At 41.7% G+C, this 25,095-nt stretch overlaps 2 protein-coding genes across 3 annotated transcripts; both read right to left on the reverse strand.

The window, feature by feature from the left end:
• Positions 1 to 7,690: 7,690 nt before the first annotated feature.
• LOC124018560 (retinol-binding protein 1-like) lies at positions 7,691 to 10,163 on the reverse strand. The gene is made up of 3 exons (XM_046333890.1): positions 10,093 to 10,163; positions 9,240 to 9,418; positions 7,691 to 7,760 (listed from the first exon to the last, which is right to left on the reverse strand). The coding sequence occupies exons 1-3, from the start codon at positions 10,100 to 10,102 to the stop codon at positions 7,698 to 7,700; spliced, it is 252 nt and encodes an 83-aa protein (XP_046189846.1). The 5' UTR covers positions 10,103 to 10,163; the 3' UTR covers positions 7,691 to 7,697.
• Positions 10,164 to 14,396: 4,233 nt separating this feature from the next.
• nmnat3 (nicotinamide nucleotide adenylyltransferase 3) lies at positions 14,397 to 24,137 on the reverse strand. 2 transcript variants are annotated; one of them, XM_046333889.1, is made up of 5 exons: positions 24,072 to 24,137; positions 22,582 to 22,724; positions 21,239 to 21,422; positions 19,489 to 19,574; positions 14,397 to 16,969 (listed from the first exon to the last, which is right to left on the reverse strand). In XM_046333889.1, the coding sequence occupies exons 2-5, from the start codon at positions 22,688 to 22,690 to the stop codon at positions 16,554 to 16,556; spliced, it is 795 nt and encodes a 264-aa protein (XP_046189845.1). In that variant the 5' UTR covers positions 22,691 to 22,724; positions 24,072 to 24,137; the 3' UTR covers positions 14,397 to 16,553. The 2 variants fall into 2 exon arrangements, with proteins under 2 accessions (XP_046189845.1, XP_046189844.1); XM_046333888.1 differs by lacking the exon at positions 24,072 to 24,137 and adding an exon at positions 23,633 to 24,028.
• Positions 24,138 to 25,095: the final 958 nt, after the last annotated feature.

Raw genomic sequence — 25,095 nt, forward strand, 5'->3', positions numbered from 1 at the left:
TTTCTTATGTATCATTATTATTACACACTTAGTTTTGTTTGGTGCTTATGAAAAATCGGAGAGTTCAATGACCAGCCGGAGGAAGACGACACGACAACACCCTCCTCAGGGGATAGGTACTCAGTGTAAAGCCAATTAGTACACAGCTGGGGCCACTAATTGTTTTGTGTCTTCCTCCTATATAGGTGTACCAGGAGAGGAGCTGGAGGAGGATTGGGAGTAGAGCCAGGGACCTGTGAGGACGAAGGTTTTTCCTACCTCAGAGAAAGCTTTTGTGACTGGGCACCTTGTCTCTCTGTTAACCAAGGCAGGCTTTAGGCAGAGAGAAGCGTTCCTCCTGTAACTGTTACATTTAGACTACAGTCTAAAAAAGGAGTAGCCGTTTGTTGTTTTGCTTTCTCTTTTTGGCCACAGCCTTTTGGTCAACGGCTTAGTTTGTTTATTTGGTTTGTTACGTTGGTGTTTCAGTGTTGGACGTTCCCTGTACTGGAGTTATTTTGTTGGGCGAAAGAAGATCTGTTTAGTAAATGATACAAAAGAAAAGGAACCACTGCTTCTGGTCTGTTCATTTGATGTCTCCCGCCTGTGTTAGGACAAGCTGATACGTTCACAATAGGTTCTTTCTAGAATATCAAGACAGCTGGAATGTTTGATAGGACTATTAAGACCTTTAAAATTCCACAAAAAAGTAGGACGCACAGGGAAACCCACACATTGGTCCCCACCCAGAAGACGCTCATATGGAGTGTCTTAAGCAGCACATTTTTGGTCTTAAGGTATAAAATAATAATTGTATTAATTATAATAAACTAAAACAAAATAAGTAACCGACTCAGATCTGTACAATTAAGTTCGCAGACTTGATGAGTAAGGGTGGGTAAAGAGGAAAATATTAAGAAAATGAAAACAAAGATATGACAGATATGCAAGCCTAATGCCTAAACAGTCAGCTATAGGATAGCTATTTAAACCAATAGCACCTAATACACGATCAACACTTATTAGCCATATGCTTTAAATGACCTTAAAACAAAATTTCTCCTCATTTATGTGCTCTATACTATGTACAAAAAAGGAAAAGGGTATGTGCAAAAAGTCTATACTCTAGATCAGTCACCAAGAACCCTTTCTGAGGCAAAATGCATGCTGAGATCTACCGCTCAGATTTCCTTTTTAAATATAACTTAAATATAAGCCTATAAAACATTAACCAAATAAAAACGGTTCTGTAGCGATGAGGTTTGTGCAGTAGGCTATAGAACCAATAGATGATCACTGCATATTGGCTATGCATGAATTGCCCTGCCAATATTGTACTTCTCAGACCATTTTGAAATAATTTTTCAAAATTGTAGGTGTATGATGACACTGGTAATGGATCATCTGTTGTATTACTTGTGGACTGATGGCCTGCATCTGATTGTCATTTACAGTGGGGAGAACAAGTATTTGATACACTGCCGATTTTGCAGGTTTTCCTACTTACAAAGCATGTAGAGGTCTGTAATTTTTATCATAGGTACACTTCAACTGTGAGAGAAAATGACATTGTATGATTTTTAAGTAATTAATTTGCATTTTATTGCATGACATAAGTATTTGATCACCTACCAACCAGTAAGAATTCCGGCTCTCACAGACCTGTTAGTTTTTCTTTAAGATGTCCTCCTGTTCTCCACTCATTACCTGTATTAACTGCACCTGTTTGAACTCGTTACCTGTATAAAAGACACCTGTCCACACACTCAATCAAACAGACTCCAACCTCTCCACAATGGCCAAGACCAGAGAGCTGTGTAACGACATCAGGGCTAGAATTGTAGACCTGCACAAGACTGGGATGGGCTACAGGACAATAGGCAAGCAGCTTGTTGAGAAGGCAACAACTGTTGGCGCAATTATTAGAAGATGGAAGAAGTTCAAGATGATAGTCAATCACCCTCGGTCTGGGGCTCCATGCAAGATCTCACCTCGTGGGGCATCAATGATCATGAGGAAGGTGAGGGATCAGCCCAGAACTACACGGCAGGACCTGGTTAATGACCTGAAGAGAGCTGGGACCACAGTCTCAAAGAAAACCATTAGTAACACACTACGCCGTCACGGATTAAAATCCTGCAGCGCACACAAGGTCCCCCTGCTCAAGCCAGCGCATGTCCAGGCCCGTCTGAAGTATGCCAATGACCATCTGGATGATCCAGAGGAGGAAATGGGTGAAGGTCATGTGGTCTGATGAGACAAAAATAGAGCTTTTTGGTCTAAACTCCACTCACCGTGTTTGGAGGAAGAAGAAGGATGAGTACAACACCAAGAACACCATCCCAACCGTGAAGGTGGTGGAAACATCATTCTTTGGGGATGCTTTTCTGCAAAGGGGACAGAACGACTGCACGATACTGAGGGGAGGATGGATGGGGCCATGTATCGCGAGATCTTGGCCAACAACCTCCTTCCTACAGTAAGAGCATTGAAAATGGGTCGTGGCTGCATGACAACAACCCGAAACACACAGCCAGGGCAACTAAGGAGTGGCTCCGTAAGAAACATCTCAAGGTCCTGGAGTGGCCTAGCCAGTCTCGAGACCTGAACCCAATGGAAAATCTGTGGAGGGAGCTGAACGTCCGTATTGCCCAGCGACAGCCCCAAAACCTGAAGGATCTGGAGAAGGTCTGTATGGAAGAGTGGGCCCAAATCCCTGCTGCAGTGTGTGCAAACCTGATCAAGAACTACAGGAAACGTATGACTCTGTAATTGCAAAGGTTTCTGTACAAAATATTATGTTCTGCTTTTCTGATGTATCAAATGCTTATGTCATGCAATAAAATTTTAATTCATTACTTAAAAATCATGCAATGTGATTTTATGGATTTTTGTTTTAGATTCCAGCTCTCACAGTTGAAGTGTACCTATGATAAAAATGACAGACATCTACATGCTTTGTAATACTTGTTCTCCCCACTGTATATGAAAATGTTGCACACAGATAAGGGCGGCCGTGCTTCTAGCTCCAAATCAACTTTGCAGTATTTCATTTTTTATGTGTTATTTCTTATGTTATTAGTCCAGTCTCTGAATAATGAAGTTGACGAGCTCAAGGCGAGGATTTCCAGTGAACCATCAGGGATTGTAACATACTCTGTTTCACAGAAACATGGTTCTCTAGGGATATACTGACTATCCGTACAGCCAGTTGGGTTCTCAGTTCATCGCGCAGACAGGAATATATATATATATCTTGGGAAGAAGAAGGGCGGAGGTGTATGTTTCATGATTAACCACTCATGGTGTGTTTGTGATAACATACATGGAACTCAAGTCCTTTTGATGCTAAAACACTCGACCACTGCTACTCCAACTTCTGGGATGCCTACAAGCCCTCCCCCCTTTCTTCGGCAAATCTGATCATGACTCCATTTTGCTCCTCCCTTCCTATAGGCAGAAACTCAAACCGTAAGTACCCGTGCTAAGGACTGTTCAACGCTGGTCTGACCAATCGGAATCCACGCTTCAAGATTGTTTTGATCAAGCGGACTGGGATATGTTCCTGGTAGGCTCCGAGAATAACATTGATGAATGCACTGATATGGTGACTGAGTTTATCAGGAAGTTGATAGAAGAAGTTGTACCAACTGTGACTATTAAAACCTTACCCTAACCAGAAACCGTGGATAGATGGCATCATTCACACAAAATTAAAAGCGCTAACCACCGCATTTAACCTTGGCAAGGTGACTGGGAATATGGCCGAATACAAACAGTGTAGTTATTCCCTCTGTAAGGCAATCAAACAGGAAAAACATCAGTATAGAGACAAAGTGGAGATGCAATTCAACGGGTCAGACACGAGACATATGTGGCAGGGTCTACAGACAATCACGGACTACAAAGGGGAAACCAGCTACGTTGCGGACACCGATGTCTTGCTTCCGGACAAGCTAAACACCTTCACCCGCTTTGAGGATAACACAGTGCCCTCGATGCGGCCGGCTACCAAGGACTGTGGGCTCTCCTTCTCCGTGGCCGACGTGTGTAAGATATTTAAGCATGTTAACCCTTGCAAGACTGGCGGCCAAAGCAGCATCCCTAGCAGCGTACTCAGAGCATGCGCAGACCAGCTGGCTGGAGTGTTTATGTACATATTCAATCTCTTTCTATCCCAGTCTGCTGTCCCCACATGCTTCAAGACTTTCCCCATTGTTCCTGTACCCAAGAAATTAAAGGTAACTGAATTAAATGACTCACGTCTGTCATTATGAAGTGCTTTGAGAGACTAGTCAAGGATCATATCACCTCTATCTTACCTGACACCCTAGACCCACTTCAATTTGCCCCAATAGATCCACAGACGATGCAATCGCCATTGCACTGCACACTGCCTTATCCCATCTGGACAAGAGGAATACCTATGTAAGAATGATGTTCATGGACTATCGCTCAGCATTCAACACCATAGTACCCTCCAAGCTCATCATTAAGCTCGGGGCCCTGGGTCTGAACCCCGCCCTGTGCAACTGGGTCCTGGACTTCCTGATGGGCCGCCCCCAAGTGATGAAGGTAGGAAACAACACCACCACATCGCTGATCCTCAACACAGGGGCCCCACAATGGTGCGTGCTCAATCCCCTCCTGTACACCCATGACTGCATGGCCATGCCCGGCTCGAACTCAATCATCAAGTTTGTTAGACGACACAACAGTAGAAGGCCTGATTACCAACAATGATGAGCTGGCCTACAGGGAGGAGGTGAGGGCCCTGGGAATGTGGTGCCAGGAAAATAACCTCTCACCCAACATCAACAAAACGAAGAAATAGATGGTGGACTTCAGAAAACAGCAGGGGGAACACCCCCTATCCATATTGACGGGACCACAGTGGAGAATGTGGAACATTTCAAGTTCCTCGGCATACACATCACTGACAAACTGAAATAGCCCACCTACACAGACAGTGTGGTGAAGAAGGCGCAACAGCGCTTCTTCAACCTCAGGAGGCTGAAGACATTCGGCACGGCACTTAAAACCCTCACAAACTTGTACAGATCCACAATTCAGAGCATCCTGTCGGGCTGTATCACCACCTGGTATGGCAACTGCACCGCCCGCAGCCGCAGGTCTCTCCAGAGAGCATCACCAGGGTCAAACTACCTTCCCTCCAGGACACCTACACCACCCGATGTCACAGGAAGGCCAAAAAGATCATCAAGGACAAGAACCACCCGAGCTCCTGCCTGTTCACCCCTTTATCATCCAGAAGGAGAGGTCAGTACAGGTGCATCAAAGCAGGGACCGAGAGACTGAAAAACAGCTTCTATCTCAAGGCCATCAGACTGTTAAACAGCCATCACTAACATTGAGTGGCTACTGCCAACATACTGACTCAACTCCAGCCACTTTAATAATGGAAAAATTGATGTAATCAATTTATCACTAGCCACTTTATATAATGTTTACACCCTACATTACTCATCTCATATGTATATACTGTACTCTATACCATCTACTGCATCTTGCCTATGCCATTCGGCCATCACTCATTTATATATTTTTATGTACATATTCGTATTAATTCCTTTACACGTCTGTATAAGGTAGTTGTTGTGGAATTGTTAGGTTAGATTACTTGTTAGATATTACTGCATGGTTGGAACTAGAAGCACAAGCATTTCGCTACACTTGCATTAACATCTGCTAACCATGTGTATGTGACAAATACATTTGATTAGATTTGAAGGAGCTGGAGCAGTTTTGCCTTGAAGAATGGGCAAAAATCCCAGTGGCTAGATGTGCCAAGTTTATAAACACATACCCCAAGTGACATGCAACTGTAATTGCTGCAAAAGGTGGCTCTACAAAGTATTGACTTTGGGAGGGGGGTGAATAGTTCAGCACGCCTGTTTTTTTGTTATTGTCTTATTTCACAATAAAACATATTTAGCATCTTCAAAGTGGTAGGCATGTTGTTTAAATCAAATGATACAAACACCTTAGAAATACATTTTAAATCCAGGTTGTAATGCAATAAAATAGGAAAAATGCCAAGGGGGTGAATATTTTTGCAAGCCACTGTAAACAAGATGGCTATAATGACTCAGATACACTGGGCCTGATAGCCATCTGTCACATCTTCTGTTGCCTGTGCATTTCCTTTTCATTCTTTACCTCGCTCACCAACACTTTCACTCTGCTGAAACCTTCCTACTGGTCAAGTTCACCGTCAGTTTTCAGTCCGGCGCATCATCAGGGATTAAGGCACTAATCGTAAAAAAACATGTTCATCAAAGGAGCAACCGGCCGCCCTGAAACAGAGTTACAGTACCACTGATGAAAAGGAAATTATTATTTTAATTTCACCTTTGTTTAACCACGTAAGCTAGTTGAGAACAAGTTCTCATTTACAACTGCGACCTGGCCAAGATAAAGCAAAGCAGTGCGACACAAACAACAACACAGAGTTACACTTGGAATAAACAAGCATACAGTCAATAGCACAATAGAAAAAAAGAAAGTCTATATAGAGTGTGTGCAAATGGCGTGAGAAGGTAGGCAATAGATAGGCCATAGCAGCAAAGTAGTTACAATTTAGCAAATTAACACTGGAGTGATAGATGAGTAGATGATGATGTGCAAGTAGAAATACTGGTGTGCAAAAGCAGAAAAGGAAATATAAAAAATATGGGGATGAGGTAGGTAGATTGGGTGGGCTATTTACAGATGGGTGGGCTATTTACAGATGGGCTATGTACAGCTGCAAAGATCGGTTAGCTGCTCAGATAGCTGATGTTTAAAGTTAGTGAGGGAAATATAAGTCTCCAGCTTCAGCGATTTTTGCAATTCGTTCCAGTCATTGGCAGCAGAGAACTGGAAGGAAATGCGGCCAAAGGACATGTTGGCTTTGGGGATGGCCAGTGAAATATACCTGCTGGAGCGCGTGCTACAGGTGGGTGTTGTTATCGTGACCAGTGAGCTTCGTGTAGGAAGTGAAAAATAACCCCCCATTAATTGAGGTAAACAGCTGTGAAAATGTATTTAAAAAAAAACATTAAATCAATCTCCTCTATGGAGAATAACCATAGTCAAAGCACTTGTATTTGCAGTTCTATTTCTAACCATCAGAGGCCACTGTTGTTCATTGTTCCAGGGATTAGTGACTCCTGTGAGCAACTCTGCTGATGAATAATTTCATGGCCAATGATTGCAAACATCTGTTAGAATCACTTTGACTAAATAATATGTCAGCCTTTTACCACAAGATGTTGGTGGAACCTTAATTGGGGAGGACAGGCATGTGGTAATGGCTAGTGCGGAATAAATGGAAAGATGTCAACAACATCATATACTTAGTTTCCATGGTTCCCATGTGTTCGATGCAATTCCATTCGCTCTGTTCCAGACATTATTATGAGCCGTTCTCCCCTCAGCAGCCTCCACTGCCTTTTACTCAGCTTTGACGAAAATAATCATATAGCTATGAAAATCCGCAATGACAAGTAGTCATACGGTAGTCAGTGTCATTTTTTACTCTCTCCTATTTATCTATAGCCACATCTATATACATGTTTTAAATCACCTGATCTGAGATATGTTGTGACAACAAGTAAAATCAGGACCTGAGGAAGTAGACTTGCATTCAAATGACATGAATGAATAGACTCTCTTACCAAATAAAGCTTATCTCCCTCCACCCAATGGGTCCAGCCTCAGCCCTCCTTCTCTCCGTTCTGAACACACACCAGCTTGTCCCCCTCCCATGAGATAGTTGTCTACGGGAAGAGAGGAGAGACACCATCATGCATTCTACTGTCAGTTAGGAGCATGACCCACCCACACGCACACATAGCATCCACAACCATAAGTAGAACAACTTACAGGGAGAACATACACTGAGTGTACAAAACATTAGGAACATCTGCTCTTTCCATGACATAGACTGACCAGGTAAAATCTATGATCCCTTAAACCTGTTGGTTTTTTTCACGCTCAACAGTTTCCCGTGTATCAAGAATGGTCCACCACCCAAAAGACATCCAGTCAATTTGGAACAACTGTGGGAAACATTGGAGTCAACATGGGCCAGCATCGCTTTCGACACCTTGTAGAATCTATGCTCAACGAATTGAGGCTGTTCTGTGGACAGAAGGGGGTGGAACTCAATATTAGGAAGGTGTTCCTAATGTTTTGTACATTCAGTGTATACAGACAGAAAAATGTAACCACACTTCTCAGCAATGTAAAATAACTTTTCATATATTGTTCAGAGTACAGGAGCAAATAATATGCCAAAGGACTTGAATGAGATCAGAATGTGAGGATAGGCTGACATCGATTTGTGTATTTATATTTATTATGGATCCCCATTAGCTGCTGCACTCTTCCTGGGGTCCAGCAAAATTAAGGCAGTTTGTACAATTTTAAAACATTACAATACATTCACAGATTTCACAACACACTGTGTGCCCTCAGGACCCTACTCCACCACTACCACAGATCTACAGTACTAAATCCATGTGTATGTATAGTGCGTATGTTATCCTATGTGTGTGTGTGTTTGCATGTGTCTGTGCCAACGTTTGTGTTGCTTCACAGCCCCCGCTGTTCCATAAGGTGTTTTTTATCTGTTTTTTAAATAACATTTTACTGCTCAAGTCAGTTACTTGATGTGTAATGGAGTTCCATGTAGTCATGTCTCTATGTAATACTGTGTGCCTCCCATAGTCTGTTCTGGATATTGGGACTGTGAAGAGACCTCTTGTGGCATGTCTTGTGGGGTATGCATGGGTATCCGAGCTGTGTACCAGTATTTTAGACAGACAGCTCGGTGCATTCAACATGTCAATACCTCTCAAAAACAAAAGCAGTGGTGAAGTCAGTCTCTCCTCTATTTTCAGCCAGGAGAGATTGACATGCATATTATTAATATTAGCTCTCTGTGTACAGTGGGGCAAAAAAGTATTTAGTCAGCCACCAATTGTGCAAGTTCTCCCACTTAAAAAGAAGAGAGAGGCCTGTAATTTCCATCATAGATACACTTCAACTATGACAGACAAAACGAGAAAAAAAATCCAGAAAATCACATTGTAGGATTTTTTATTTGTTTATTTGCAAATTATGGTGGAAAATAAGTATTTATATATCTACATTGATACTGTTATCTATATCAGTCTATATCCAGAAAGATGTTTTGTCCAAATAAAAATGGAGTTTGAATGTACAACAGACTCACCATGTTTTTATCAACTCACCATGCATTTTCTGTCATCGACCCCTGACAGATCCTCCTCAAACTCCTTGCCAACATGGAAATCCATGTGGTAGTTCTTAAATGTACTGAGGGTCTTGATGACAACGTGGGCACCATCGTGACTGATGTTTTTGTCGGGCTTCAACAAAGTGGCAATTTTCCTAATGGCAACATTTACATCTGTGTGATGGATGTGTACCCAAGGAAAGAAGAGAGAGAAAATAGATCAACACAGCAGGAAGGCTACACTCATCTATAGCCCAACGTCACACTCATCCTCCCATTTATGTAGCCTATAGGCTTTAACTGGATCCAACTCCCGGAAATCTTTTTGGCATACTTTGAAAATATGAGGCACTTTCGAAACCAGTATTTTAAGTGACACAATGGTCAGTATCTACACCAGTGGTCCAATAAGAACACTTTCAAACTACTAAATGTTATATCCCTATATATGTCTCTAAATATTCAGAATAGTCATGTTCGCTAGGTCTATAGTTAGGATTTTGAATGATGGCTAGAGCTCAATATTGAACCCATGGCGCAGTGGTCCAGCAGGTATCCTTGCGCATCATCCATATTGACTTAAGTTTGAATCCCCGTCATTAAGCGCAAACCACCCATAAAATACTTTTTGTGGGACAACTCACAGAGGGCTTTCAAGTACTCTTCGAAGTTGTCATTAGAGATCATTTTCCAATACCCATTCAGATCAACTGGCATATTGTATGTGTTTCTAATGTCCTTACTTCCAGTGAAAGGGGTAAAGGAGATACGATATCGCTGTTTACTTGCAATCGAATGCCGGACCGCTGTCCATACCTAAACATAACCCCTTTAATCTGATTACTTACTAGTTTTCATTTTTTTCCTACAACATTTTTTTCCTTCCTCCACCGCTGATCCGCCGACTCGCCCCCATGCATCTCTGCGCAAACCGCGCATTCAGAACAAGGGCACATAGTCTATCTATTAAACCTCGTCCCCAGCCCATGAGAGCAGGCTGGGGGCGACATATTATATACATTATATCACAGTATTGTTCAATACACGTTTCCGATTGGTTAGAAGAGCATTCTAGAATGGACATTAAATCCAGATAACGGGACACCTTTCAATATGCGCCTACAGATGCAGACCTTACTTGCTACAAAGTTACAAAAAGCTAAACTAACAACTAAACAAACTGAAACGGGATACATTGTAAACGCAGTTCCAACGACGAAAAAACCTAGCTAGCTAGGCATTGATTGGTTTTTGCAGAGACATATTGTTTTGGAGCATCTGGTGAACTAACGTGGTGAGTGATCAACATGCATTTCTCTGGTCCCTACTGTTGCAGTCATGACGCAAGAGGCGCTCTGCTGTCAAATCCTTCCACATGTTTCTAGGTTGACCAGCTGTTTTCAGCAACTGTTTTTTTTTATTCGGCAGATTTGCTAGCAACAAACTATTTAGCTAGTTAACTAGCCTAGTGCTTGATATGCAATGCGATCCCCAGTCTCGAGTGGCCTGAGAATAAGGGAAACTTTTCTAGCTCTTCCAAGCAAAATCGGGCATTATCAGCGCATTGTTATGGATTTATCTAAATGAACGTCAATAGAAAACAGATACTTGTTATTCTGGCGGCGGAGGTCGTGACTATGTTAGCCGTAGTTAGCTGGCCATCTAGCAAGCAAGTGTTAAGGGACAGGTCGCAATTTACTGGGGGGAAGGGGTGTCAAACTTAATTTTTTTGCTTTGGGGGGGGTTGTGTGTTTTTTTTATTGGGCACATGGTAGGGTAGTGCATTTTTTTTCTGGTTAACGTTGGCTCTGTTGCAGGTTTTCCAATATAATTTCCATCCTAGCCACATTTCCTCAGCTGCTTTGCATGCGCCTCCCCAATATGAAGGTGTTTTTGTACTTCCCTTATGCACTACACTTCCATGTGCTAACTTTTATTATAAACTGGGTGGTTCGAGCCCAGAATGCTTATTGGCTGACAGCTGGGGTATATCAAACCATATACCACTGGTTTAACAACACATTTATTTTGACTCTTCTAATAATGTTGGTAACCATGGGGGTTAAGGCTAAGGGCTGTATCCAGGCACTCTGCATCTGCATTGTGTCGTGTATAAGAACAGCCCTTAAATCAAATCAAATGTATTTCTAAAGCACTTTTTACATCAGCAGACGTCACAAAGTGATTATACAGAAACACAGCCTATAACCCCAATGAGCAAGCAATGCAGATGTAGAAGCACTGTGTCTAGGAATAACTCACTAGAAAGGCAGGAACCAAACCTTGAGAGGAACCAGGCTCTGAGGAGTGGCCAGTCCTCTTCTGGCTGTGCCAGGTGGAGGTTATAAGGGTGCATGGCCATTAAGGACAGATTATTCGTCAAGAGCTGTGGTATATTGACCATAACACACAGACAGCTGTGTGTTATGTGTTTGCTATCAGTTGGTTGTGTTGTACTTACCAGTACCCAGTGTTCGCGGGGTCCGACATGCCAATCAACCTGCTATCAGCCAATCCCGGGAATGCCTGGAATGTTTGGATGCCGGGCATCCTGGTGGTTGACGGAGTGGCGTGGAGGGGCGTTGGGCAGGGGGGATGGAGCATTGGAAGTTAAGACCAGGTTTAGCCATTGTTTTCTCTCTTACGTCTGGCCTTCACAAGAGAAGGTCACCATTGTATTACAGGGTAATATAATAATAATAATAATAATAATATATGCCATTTAGCAGACGCTTTTATCCAAAGCGACTTACAGTCATGTGTGCATACATTCTACGTATGGGTGGTCCCGGGGATAGAACCCACTACCCTGGCGTTACAAGCGCCATGCTCTACCAACTGAGCTACACATCCTTCATCCTTCATTTATTTGGCGTGGGCTACGGCCAAACAGTAGCCTGTGTAAAGTTGGGTTAATAAACCGTCAATTCGTAAACTCAAACCTCTGTCTGGACAATTGTTCCTTTATGACCTAGTCAGGTCATTACAATGCATTTTCAATATGAATAGACAAGAACAGATAGGAATAGCTGATAGGCAGTGAACATGCCAGGTGCATCATTGCACATGAAAGAACAGTGAGGACATGAAACACTCAGCTCAAAAATCTCCCCCTATTGATCTTGTTAATGGACAATACAATTATCCTTCCTAGACTATAGTAGCTTACAACACCACAATGCAATGAATAATTGTTTTCAAGTGAGTACAAAATTATACTCTAGGCTGCAGTGAAAATGTCATTTGAAAAACGATGCAAAAGCCCTGTGATTTGAATGTTTAATTCCATCTGGATCAGTTGTGGTCTACTCTCGACAGTTTATAAGGTCTAGAAAGGCACAGTAGCAGGCCAGTCTGGCTGTTTTTTTAAACTTCTGATACTGAATGCGTTGTCTGTATCAGATAATCATTCTCCCAAGTCCTCCTAATATAAAGTGGCCACATTGGCTCCTAGCAGGCCCAGTTATTCAGGAAAGCTTAACACCCACACTGCCTTCTCTCCAATCCGAGCGGCTATTCCTTGCGCACCTAGAACACTTCAACATAGCCAAAATATTTATCAATTCATTTTAAAAATGTATTACCTTTTATATGTGGCATAAATACAACGAGTCACAACGTTTTAATCTGATTAGTCTCCTATAGGCATGCACACGTTCATCCAAAATATAATTCCAGCATCCTCAAAATGGCTTGACATTAACCATGTTTCCATCCAAACTTTCTATGGATCCGTTTTGCCTATTAGATCATAATAAAAAAGATTCCATGGACAGGGGGACTTCCTGTTGAATGCGAAACGAGGGAGAGCTTGGTTTGTTGTTTTTAAAGTGTATTGGAAAATTTCTTAGTAGCTAGCTAACTTTTTAGTTTGGTTCCCGCAACGCATTTGGTATCAGTTTCTGGGACAGCTACTCTCTGTCCAGTGATCCTGCTGACCAAGGCTGGGTCTGAGGAGCAATTATTTTAATGATTACTTCATTGGCAAAGTGGGCAAATTTAGGTAAGAAATGCCAACAACAAACAGTGAGCCATTGTATTCATGCAACAAAAAAAAAAGCATCGCAAAGTTTGAAATTTGTTAAGTTAATGTGGGAGAGGTGGAAAAATAGTTATTGATCAATGACAAACATCCTGGCATTGACTCTATAGCCACTTATCTGTCATATTTAATCTGAGCCTTGAGGAAAGTCTTTGTCCTCAGGCCTTCGGGGAAGCCGTTAGTAATTCCACAACCCAACAGTGGTAAAGAGGCCTTTACTGACTAACAGCAGACCTATCAGCTTGCTGCCAGCTCTTAGCAAACTGACTTTTAGCATGCTTATAGAGAAGGGCACTCAACATGTACTGAACTGACACAAATGACTGATGATTGGTTGAAAGAAATTGTTAATAAGATGATTGTAGGCACTGTACTGTTAGATTTCAGTGCAGCCTTTGTTGAACAAATTGAGTAGACTAAATTACTTGGTGTTACCTTAGATTGTAAACAGTCAAGGTCAAAACATAGATTCAATGGTTGTAAAGATGGGGAGGTCTAGCCATAATAAAGGCATTTTTGACACCACACTCCAAAAAGCAAGTCCTGCAGGCTGTAGTTTTGTCTAATCTCGATTATTGTCCAGTCGTGTGGTCCAGTGCTGCAAGGAAAGACCTAGTTAAGCTGCAGCTGGCCCAGAACAGAGCTGCATGTCTTGCTCTTCATTGTAATCAGAGGGCTGATATAAATACTATACATGCCAGTCTCTCTTGGCTAAGAGTTGAGGAGAGACTGACTGCATCACTTCTTTTTATTTAAAAAAAACATGAACGTGTTGAAAATCCCAAATTGTTTGCATAGTCCATTTACACACAGCTCTGACACACACACACACACACACACACACACACACACACACACACACACACACACACACACACACACACACACACACACACACACACACACACACACACACACACACACACACACACACACACACACACACACACACTTACCCCACCAGACATGCCACCAGGGGTCTTTTTACAGTCCCCAAATCCAGAACAAATTCAAGAAAGCGTACAGATTTATGTAGAGCCATTATTGCATGGAACTCTGTTCCATCTCATATTGCTCAAATGAACAGCAAACCTGGTTTCAAAAAACAGATTAAGCAACGTCTCTCCCCTATTTGACCTAGATAGTTTGTGTATGTATTGATATGTAAATAATATATAGACTGTGTGCGGCCACTGTTGATTGTGAAGATAGATGGCTTTTTCATTGAAGTAAAACAAAAGTTAGATGAAAAAGAGTACACCTATAGTGAAAAGTCTACAAGGGGAATTTAATATAAGTTTTAATATTGTAGTGGAAGATGAGAAGAACATTGGCATGGCCCAATAGAGGCTACTGTGGCAACTCCCTATTCAGGTAGGATGCAATTTGAAACTTAAATGTATTTCTAATAACTTGTTTTATCCTTATTATTGTATATAAATTATTGTAAGCCTATTTATTTAATAGAACACTTTTTTATTATTTATTTTAAATACGCAAAACCTGTTTTGTTTAATTCTGTTGAGACATTTATTGGCTAAATTACATTTTATCAGTCTTTTTAATTGTGTGCTCCATATTTAGTTTAAGCTAGGTTATATGTAGGTCTGTATATGATATATATGAATCTATTTCTGTAATTTGTTGTGCATAGTATGCACTTGCCTTTGTTGGTAATTACGTCAATAAGGTTTAAACCAGTTAACAATTGTTGTATTTCATTCAGTTGAGACATTTTCTTAGGCCAAATTAAGTTCCAACTTATGGTGTTTGCTGCAATATAATGGCCTGTTCTTACTTTATATTCCCTATAAACAATGGCTTGACTTTTGACATTACACTCAAGTTTACAAACTTTTGTGAAGGTTTGGTGTGGTTTTTATTAAGCTTTAGCAACTGCAAGCCTATGATATGAAGGCAGTTGCTCCAACTGACTCAGACAGTTGAACTTGAGGTGAGGAAGAATGTTTCAGGCCTACCAGTGATAAAACGTGCAGGGAGAGTGAGCTCCTCTGTGGTTCCTCTCGGTGAACCCTCAACCTTCTGGCCCATAGACCTGCGTGGCATCGACTGTGCCACAAAAGCATGCTGAAGTGTCAAAGTCTATATCCATGTTTATAAACACAGGGTTGCTACATTTGTTATTTGTGGGCATAAACATTATTGAAAATATTTTTACATTGGGGCGGGGGGTGCATTTAAAAAAAAATGACACCATAAATTGTACAACTCTATGCTAATTTGATTAGGCCTAGCCGTGTTTTAAGCTGACCAACCAGTCTTGACATGCATTTGCACAGTGGCCATATAAAACAGTGCTAAGTGTTGGCCTATCGGTAACATAAACTACGTTTCCATCCACAGTTTTTATGCGAGTAAAGTCATACTGTATAAAAAAAAGTAATGACAGCTGTGATTGAAACAGAACGTTTTGGTACAATTTTATGAATACCGACAAATAGTTTGTTCATTCGACATGGTGGGTGGGTTCTTTTTGTATCCGCAAAATGAATTACGCAAGGAATGTGGAGGAAATGCCTTCATGTGCAAATAGTGATATCATCATCATATCGAAGTAAACTTGGAGTGGTGTGTGGTCCTCCCACTACGACTCGAGAAAGCATACTGTTTATTAGGCTACAGTTATGATGAGCTTCACAGGGTGTTGAAAGTGCACGGTGATGAGCTTCACAGGGTGTTGAAAGTGCACGGTGATGAGCTTGATGGTAAATTCCAATAAATATCGAGGATCTTATTCTGGTGTCATGATGATCGATGCTCGACTGCCTTTTGCCCCAAAAAATATTCTTGCTCTTATCCATAATAATCTGATCATGTAGACTAGCCAACCAGCACATACCCACACTGTATCTACGGGCTGTTGGAGGTGATGATCGCATCTCTTCCAAAACAGATTACATGTCAGCAATAGTTTAGGAGCATCCTAAACTAGTCCAGCTTACTACAATCCACTGCGTCAACCACAATTCTTATCTGGTCTCTCTAGACATCTGCACTGCTGCACAAATGTCTTTGCTATTACACCAAGTTTGCCAACACTAACAAATGTGTATAAATCTGCTTATAAAAAAGGCACCCACTGATGGAAAAACATTGTGCGTGTGGTGTGCCACATATTCAACCGAGATGACAGAAGTGAACTAGTTATGGGCCACATGGCCTGTTCTTGCACAGTCAGTAGATGTATCTGCTATTGGCACATTATATGCTTGCTTCCATCAATGAAGGCCAATGGCAGTCTCTCAGTTAATCATCCAGAGTTTTCACAGGCATCTCTGTCTGCTTGGTAAGCGGCCTCAATAGCACATCCTTATTCTTCAGCTCACTATCCCCGGTATAGAGGTTGTGCTGGTGGATATACTTGATGACAGAATCTGGGAGGAGGTACTTGACGCTGAGGCCTCGTCTCAGGGCCCGCCGGACCTCCGTGGCGCTGGTCTCGTTGCGGACCCACTCGCGCACTAGGAAGATGTTTCGCCAATGGCGTGAAAGTGTCTCCGACTCGTGCACGGCGAGCTCGGGCTCCAGGCCCCCCCGGCTGACACAGACCAGGCCGAAGCGGCTCGCCACCTCCTCCACGTGGTCGTCCAGCCACAGGCCCGGCACCTTGAAGGTGTCCAGGAAGTCAGCTCCGCACAGCAGCTTCAGCCTGGGAGAGGAGCCTGAGAGAGGGTCAAGAAAAGGAAGCGTTGGTGAATGGCGGCCTTTACACTGATGTCTCCCCTGGTCTCCACCCAAAAGAGACTTGGATGTGACCATTATGTTGAAGTAAACATGAAAGCCAATGTTTTAATTGGTTTGCTGAGAGTTAGTTATTCATTCATTTGTTTTGATGATTTCTTTTTTTCTACTGCTTTTTCTAAACCATGTAATCCATCCCTCACTAGAATAAGCCATTTTCTTCATAAATATAGGTGTTAACCAGATGTAACCCCATGCCAGCTGACCACCAACACAGTACGACATAACCGAGCATTCGGATTACATCCCTAAATCCATTTAATTCAATATTGTATTTCCCGTGGCACAAACCTTCCGATCCGAAGTGCGCGTGAACAAAAGCTAATGTTCTTTATCTGCGCTCGCTAGCACTGCAGTGTAATAACACAGTGCACAAGTTTAGCACAGGCACACTATATGGGATTGTGAAAATCCATTACCCTTCTTTGTGTAAGAGCTTGTTGTAAAGAAGTGACAGGACATGCATTTTGGGATTTGGAGTCATGATTTGTGCAGATAAACCCTGGAGTGACAGACAGTTCATGAGTAGATCAGTCTCATGATTAAACTGACAATGAACAAAGAAATAAACCGTTTAATATAGAAGTTTAGTTTGTCATGAGAACTACAGATTTCGGTCTTAACCTGGAACTACATACACCACACATGGAACTCAGTAACTAATTTCAATTAGTTAATGAATTTCATGTGTGGTATCTCAATTAGTTAATGAATTTCATGTGTGGTATCTCATTTAATGAATTTCATGTGTGGTATCTCAGTTAATGAATTTCATGTGTGGTATCTCAGTTAATGAATTTCATGTGTGGTATCTCAGTTAATGAATTTCATGTGTGGTATCTCAGTTAATGCATTTCATGTGTGGTATCTCAGTTAATGAATTTCATGTGTGGTATCTCAGTTAATGAATTTCATGTGTGGCATCTCAATTAATGCATTTCATGTGTGGTATCTCAGTTAATGCATTTCATGTGTGGTATCTCAGTTAATGAATTTCATGTGTGGTATCTCAGTTAATGAATTTCATGTGTGGTATCTCAGTTAATGCATTTCATGTGTGGTATCTCAGTTAATGCATTTCATGTGTGGCATCTCAATTAGTTAATGCATTTCATGTGTGGTATCTCAGTTAATGAATTTCATGTGTGGCATCTCAGTTAATGAATTTCATGTGTGATATTTCAATTAGTTAATGAATTTCATGTGTGGTTTCTCAATTAGTTAATGAATTTCATGTGTGGTTTCTCAATTAGTTAATGAATTTCATGTGTGGTTTCTCAATTAGTTAATGAATTTCATGTGTGGTTTATGTAGTTCCAGGTCAGACCGAAAGCTGCTCATGACTACCTAAACTTCTAGAGCTCTGCCTCCATTTTGTCCAGGTTTATGAAGCGCTTGCACCTCTTCAGCGTTTGCACTTTTTAAAAAAAAGGAGGGGATAGGCATTGGTTTACCATTTATGTTTTATTCCCTGCTACACTTCAACATAATGTCCAACACTCATCTTTGGGGAGAAGATGCTACAGCACTCTGGGATTAGGGAAATTCTGATAGAGTTCTTTCTGATATATCCACCAGCCTTTGATAGGAATGGTGTGCGTGTGTGTGACTGGCTCCATTTACACTTAGTTGGGATTACTTAGTTGCTTTAAGAGGAAAAAACAGATCCTATACATATTTCAACCTTAATAAGATTCAAACTAGGCTATTAACGAGTGAGTAAAGGACACCAGTGCCAAGGTGGAGGTTTATAATTAATATAGGATGATTGCTGTTTATTATCTATGCAGTCACTTTACCCCTACCTACATGTACAAATTACCTCCACTAACCAGTGCCCCCGCACTTTCAATCGGTACCGGTACCTCTTGAACAGCCTAGTTATTGTTGTTTTATTGTGTTACTTTTTATTTTATTTTTTTAACTTTATTTTATAAATATTTTCTTAACTCTTTTTCTTGAACTGCATTGTTGGTTAAGGGCTTGTAAGTAAGCATTTCTCAGTAAGGTCTACTACACCTGTTGTATTGGGTGCATGTGACTAATACAATTTGATTTGCAGATCAGTTGGTGCCGAGAGAGAGAGAGAGAGAGAGAGAGAGAGAGAGGCCCAGTTCCATTTCAGTCCACTTCCCATAAAACAGAATTGTGTTGAGTGTTGAAGGCCAATTTCAACTGTTGTTAAATACGTCTCATGTGGTTGTTCAAGTGTGAGTACAGCTAATTTGATTTGTTCTTTCAACTACTTTTATAGTTGATTGATAACTTCAAAATACTACTTGGATCACCATGGGCCCACAAAGGGACAGGTAAAGAGCAGCACGCATCTCCAGAGCCACACGTTGCAGACCTCTCCAATCCTTTTAGATCTTTGAACATAAAAGGAGAAGGGGCTAGAATGGGCCTATGCTACAGAGTGCAAGGTCAAGGAGGGTCTTACTTGTGAGATGATGGGGGTTTGTGGTTGGACCACTGTCCTTCCCTGTGCCCTCTTGGTACTGCTTCAGTATCCGACCATAATGGTACCTGCCAGCAGGACAATGCAAAGGGAGATGACATATGACAAATGCAAAGAAAACCAATAAAGGAATATGCTGTTGAGAGCAAAAGCTTCTTACAGATGTTCTAGTAGATTTGTGTTTTGGGCTACGTGATCCCATAGGTTTCAACAGCCCTGCTCCAATGTGGACAACAGGCCACTTGATGTCTTTAATCAGACGGCTCGATCAACAAGGGAATTTGTCAGAGCAGAGGGGACAAGGAGAGGGTTGTATAATGCATCACAAGTGGGAACAGCACTTCAGCTGCGTGTGCATTTATGTTTGTGTGTGTGGGTGTGTGTGTGTGTTTGTTCGCACGGGTGCACATAGTCGTTGAGTACATATAACTAAATGCATGTCATGTTTATGTGTAACCCTAAATGAAAGGTTGCTGGTCCATTTATGTGACTTGTAAATCAAATCAATAGTGAGTGCCATTGTGGGAGATAAACACTCAATATCCCACGCATGTAAAGTGGAGGTAACTTTCTGTATAGTTTCAACTGGTTGATCAATATCAAATGCAACTGTGTCCCACATCCACTTAATCACTATGGCAACATGTTACAATAGCAACAAACTCAGCCAGCAGCAAGGGGTCTGACCCCAGGAAAGACCCAGACCTGGCATGGGGCCCATGTTGCCGCAATATCCCTGGAATCTCTGGCATCGCAGCCTTAAATCTGAGGTGGTTTCTGGCACAAAGAACATTTGGCGTGGAGCAGCAACAGAGGGGATTTTTACCCAGGGAGCTCTATTGCCTTCCTATTGTGAACAGGCTTGTGGTGCGGGAAGAGGAGATTCTATGGAGCGCTAACAGCTACTGAAGAGCTAAAGAATGAGGGCTGGGAAGTACTACATGGGAGGACATAAACCAAGGATCCGGACCAGTGTACACCAGGTATTACAATGTTGTTCATATTCAGTAGAATTGGATGTTTATGGACACGTGTAGAATAGAGTACATGCATTGTGATCAGATCTGATGGACCACAACAGTCATGTAAATGTAGTTGTAACGGTCTACAGATGAAGTGGGAAATTCTGATCATGAACGTGGACAGTTGAGGCATGATGTGACATCATGTTGGGAGACATTTTAATACAGGGTGTGGATGCAAACTAAGCCCTTAATGAGATTGTCTAAATAATTTGTGATAGGATTATCAAAGTTATTTTTAATGTCAGGTCTAGACGGGATCTGTCTGGCAGAAAAGGAGGATGAAGCTCTGACTGGCAGATTCAATTAAGTCTTTCTGCATGCTGAGAAGCTTTACAAAGGGAATTAGACATTTTTACAACGTGATTATTTCATGAATAAAGTAGAGCTGAATTGAATGATTTTGTAAGTAAAACCCTGTGTTATTTTTAACAAAAACACTTAACGTTATGAAAGGGTTACACTCAGCGGCTAACTTGCAGTGACGACTGTGGTGCACATGACCAGTGGCATCACAAGGCAATGCTGATTCCACAAAATCTCCAACAACATAAATTTTTAGTGTACTGTAGTTCACTGCTTATCAAAGCAGTAATAAACTTCTCAAAACGTTTCTTCAGAGAGAAGCCATTTTGGGGCTGTGATTTACTAGTAGTTACTTAATCAATTAGTTTAAAAGGTTGAAACTGTGAAAATGTGTGACTCCACACCTCATTGTGACCACTGTCTCTGTCCAGTCGGGCTGCTGGCTCTCCCAATCGTCAACGGAGACCCAGTCTGAACTCTGCAGTGCCAGCCTCGCCATAGCGATGCGGTGCTTGGCCAACACCAGGCCCTGCTTGCCATAGCCGTCACTCACCGGAGACACAATCCCGCCCACCACCTGGAACTGACCTGAAAAGGGGTGAATCATTGGTTGATGAGACTCTTGATTCTCCCCACTCTTTGACATTGGGCAGATTGGATTATACTGAGTCACGGGGCACCGGTCTATGGCCCGTGACGTGAACGGGCAAAAGCAGTGACTGAGGAGTGCCCTCCTCAAATCTAACAGTAATCTGCACCGCTCGGTCATGTTGTCAACAAGGAAGCACGGTGCATCATCCAGAAACATTCAACATATGTACGCGGCAGCGTAGCCTAGTGGTTAGAGCGTTGGACTAGTAACCGGAAGGTTGTGAGTTCAAACCCCCGAGCTGACAAGGTACAAATCTGTCGTTCTGCCCCTGAACAGGCAGTTAACCCACTGTTCCCAGGCCGTCATTGAAAATAAGAATGTGTTCTTAACTGACTTGCCTGGTTAAATAAAGGTAAAATAAATATGTTTGAAAATGTTAAAATAGTTTTCATTGAGAAGGCAGCTAAAGCGTCTTTTTCCAAAGCAATCACTTTTGCATGTGAAAACACAGAATCCTACTCATTACTCAACGTGCTTAATTTACGTCACTTTTGTTTTGAGCCGACTTCACCTTGGGTTTTGAACAGGGCACCTGGCTCAAGCCCAGAACGCAGCCCGGTTCCAGAATGAATGCAATGAACTTTCACCCGGTGCAAAACACACCTAATTGAATCCCCTCAATGCTATATTGTCTTCCTTATTGCACCATTTTCCCAAGTCTACAACATGGGAAAATATAACAAAGCTTTAGTCACCACGCAATTTAATACTATACAGCTTATTCTGTACAATGTTTACATTCTCACAGGTCAGCTGACATCTTATGCCCCCAGGGTCCATGGGAAAATAAGAACATTATTTATTCCAACTGAAGTGCAGTACTGTTTATTTGGTCTATATAAATAGACTAAATGTGTAGGCTCATGTCAAGGCACAAGGTGTAAAGTAGTGTGCACAGCTCTATCTGTACAGATGACAATTGATACTTAACCACAATGTAAATGCTCGTGAAAGCTTCACAGAAACCCTTTGGGGGACTTCTACCTTCCACTGTCCCGTAATCACACTGACGAAATAAACAGACAGGTGCATAATACAAGTCTAGGAGGCAACACGAACATAGCAAATTAATATAGGGTCTCTATGGTGCACGACCTGTCTGGTGCAGGTGATCCCTGGCCAGCTCGAACAGCCGCATGTGCTGGTTGGTGATGGGGTTGAAGGAGCCGCAGGCCAGGAGGACCAGCGGAATGCGGGCAGACATTGTTGTCTCAAACCATGGTCACCCCCACAGAACACTGAAAAGCAGCAGAACACAGAATTACAGATAAATGGGAAATGTATTCAATAACACCAGCAATGCTGATAATATACTGTAGCAATGCCTGAATAAACAGAATACTTGATGCAGATTATCTCTCATAGGTGGTCAAAGTACTGAAGGGCTTAAATTGACATTAAGGAGGTTTACCAGTGTGGTCAAAATTTGAGGTATGAATCATGGTAACTATGATGTGATATTTGGCTTATTGAGGTAGTAGCTATATAGCATTGAGCTATATTGAATTGGAGTGTGACCAGTGGTGGAAAAGTACATGGTCATACTTGGGTAAAAGTAAAAGATACCTTAATAGAAAATAACTCAAGTAAAAGTCACCTTGTAAAATACTACATGAGTAAAAAGTATTTGGTTTTTAAATATACGTAAGTATCAAAAGTAAATGTAATTGATCAAATATACTTAAGTATCAAAAGCAAAAGTATAACTAATTTCCATTTACTTATATTAAGCAAAACCAGACACTACCATTATCTTTTTTTTTTTACAGATAGCCAGGGGCACACTCCAACAGACATAATTTACAAATGAAGCATCGGGGGATGACCAGGAATGTGCTCTTGATAAGTGTGGGAATTTGACTATTTTCCTGTCCTACTAAGCATTCGAATTGTAAACAAGTACTTTTGGGTCTTAGGAAAAATGTGTGGAGTAAAAAGTACAATATTTTCACCAGGAATGTAAGTGAAGTATAAATAGTCAAAAAAAGTAATAGTAAAGTACAGATACCCCCCAAAATTTACTTTAGTACTTTAAAGTATTTGTACTTAAGTACTTTACACCACTGAGTGTGACATAGCTACATACAAGGTACATTTTCCAACGAATACTACGGAACGCGTCAAAAAACATTGACGAGGCACTTACAGGTAGTCTCGCAAAGGCGACACCGGAGACCCCTCACGTACAACTTCTATGATAGTTTTAATTTGTTCTAATTTAAACTGCACATGCCGGAAAACGCGACTGGTTATTCAGCTACAATAACAGTCAAAACTATTTTCAACAACTAGCTAGTCTTTTCTTGCTACCCAGCATCGTTGAGAACCTTTGAGGTATGGCAACGCGAGACTAGTAGCTACCTAGTCCGTTCAACCCAGTCCGCCTTATATAAAGGGTAGTTGGCCGTATGTATCAGGCGGCTACAGGTGATTTGACATTGATAGCGGACTAGCTAGCAGTAACCAGGCTAGCTATAATACACACATCGAATGTCTTACTATGATTATGCTATATTATATAATACAAAGAAATGACATATTCATTCAAATATTTTAACGCCAATGGTAACCAATAACATCGTTACCTTTTCCCACTTGTACTACTTTGTTTGCGTAAGGTTCTTGTGTTACACTTTTTGTCTTCCCCAGCTTGGAAAAACGTTGTATAAAGGTTCTGTAGTGGTATGGTACGATAGTGACAACTAGTGGCAAAAATAGAGAACTGACGTTATGTTATTTTTTTTCATGCCGAAAGAACACAAGGTGTTTGAGGTCTGGGTTCTTCACATGAAACTGAATGCCAAAGTTCTACACATCAAGGAAGTAAAAATGTGTTTGTTTCTGTTCAAACAGCTGACACAAAGCTCAGACACCCATACATACCCCACAAGACATGGCACCAGGGGTCTCTTCACAGTCCCCAAATCCAGAACAGATTGGGAAACATGCAGTACTACATAGAGCCATGCAAGGAACTGTCTTCCACATCAAGTAACTTAAGCGAGCACTAAAATCAGATTAGTAAAAACAGATAAATCAACACCTCACGGCGGATCCTGTGTTCTGCCTTACAAACAGGACAACGGAATGGATCGCATGCAGCGACCCAAGGAAACGACTCCGAAAAAGAGGGAAACGCGGCGGTGTTCTGGTCAGACTCCGAAAAAGGGCACATCGCGCACCACTTCCCAGTATTCTTCTTGCCAATGTCCAGTCTCTCGACAACAAGGTTGATGAAATCCGAGCAAGGGTGGCATTCCAGAGGGACATCAGAGACTGCAACGTTCTCTGCTTTACGGAAACATGGCTTACTGGGAAAACGCTATCCAGGGCGGTGCAGCCAACGGGTTTCTCCACGCATCGCGCGGACAGAAACAAACATCTATCTGGTAAGAAGAGTGGCGGGGGCGTATGCCTCATGACTAACGGGACATGGTGTGATGAAGGAAACATACAGGAACTCAAATCCTTCTGTTCACCTGATTTAGAATTCCTCACAATCAAATGTAGACCGCATTATCTTCCAAGAGAATTCTCTTCGATTATAATCACAGCCGTATATATCCCCCCCCAAGCAGACACATCGATGGCTCTGAACGAACTTTATTT

The sequence above is a fragment of the Oncorhynchus gorbuscha genome, unplaced genomic scaffold (assembly GCF_021184085.1).
Source record: "Oncorhynchus gorbuscha isolate QuinsamMale2020 ecotype Even-year unplaced genomic scaffold, OgorEven_v1.0 Un_scaffold_55:::fragment_2:::debris, whole genome shotgun sequence".
Taxonomy (NCBI): Eukaryota; Metazoa; Chordata; class Actinopteri; order Salmoniformes; family Salmonidae; genus Oncorhynchus; species Oncorhynchus gorbuscha.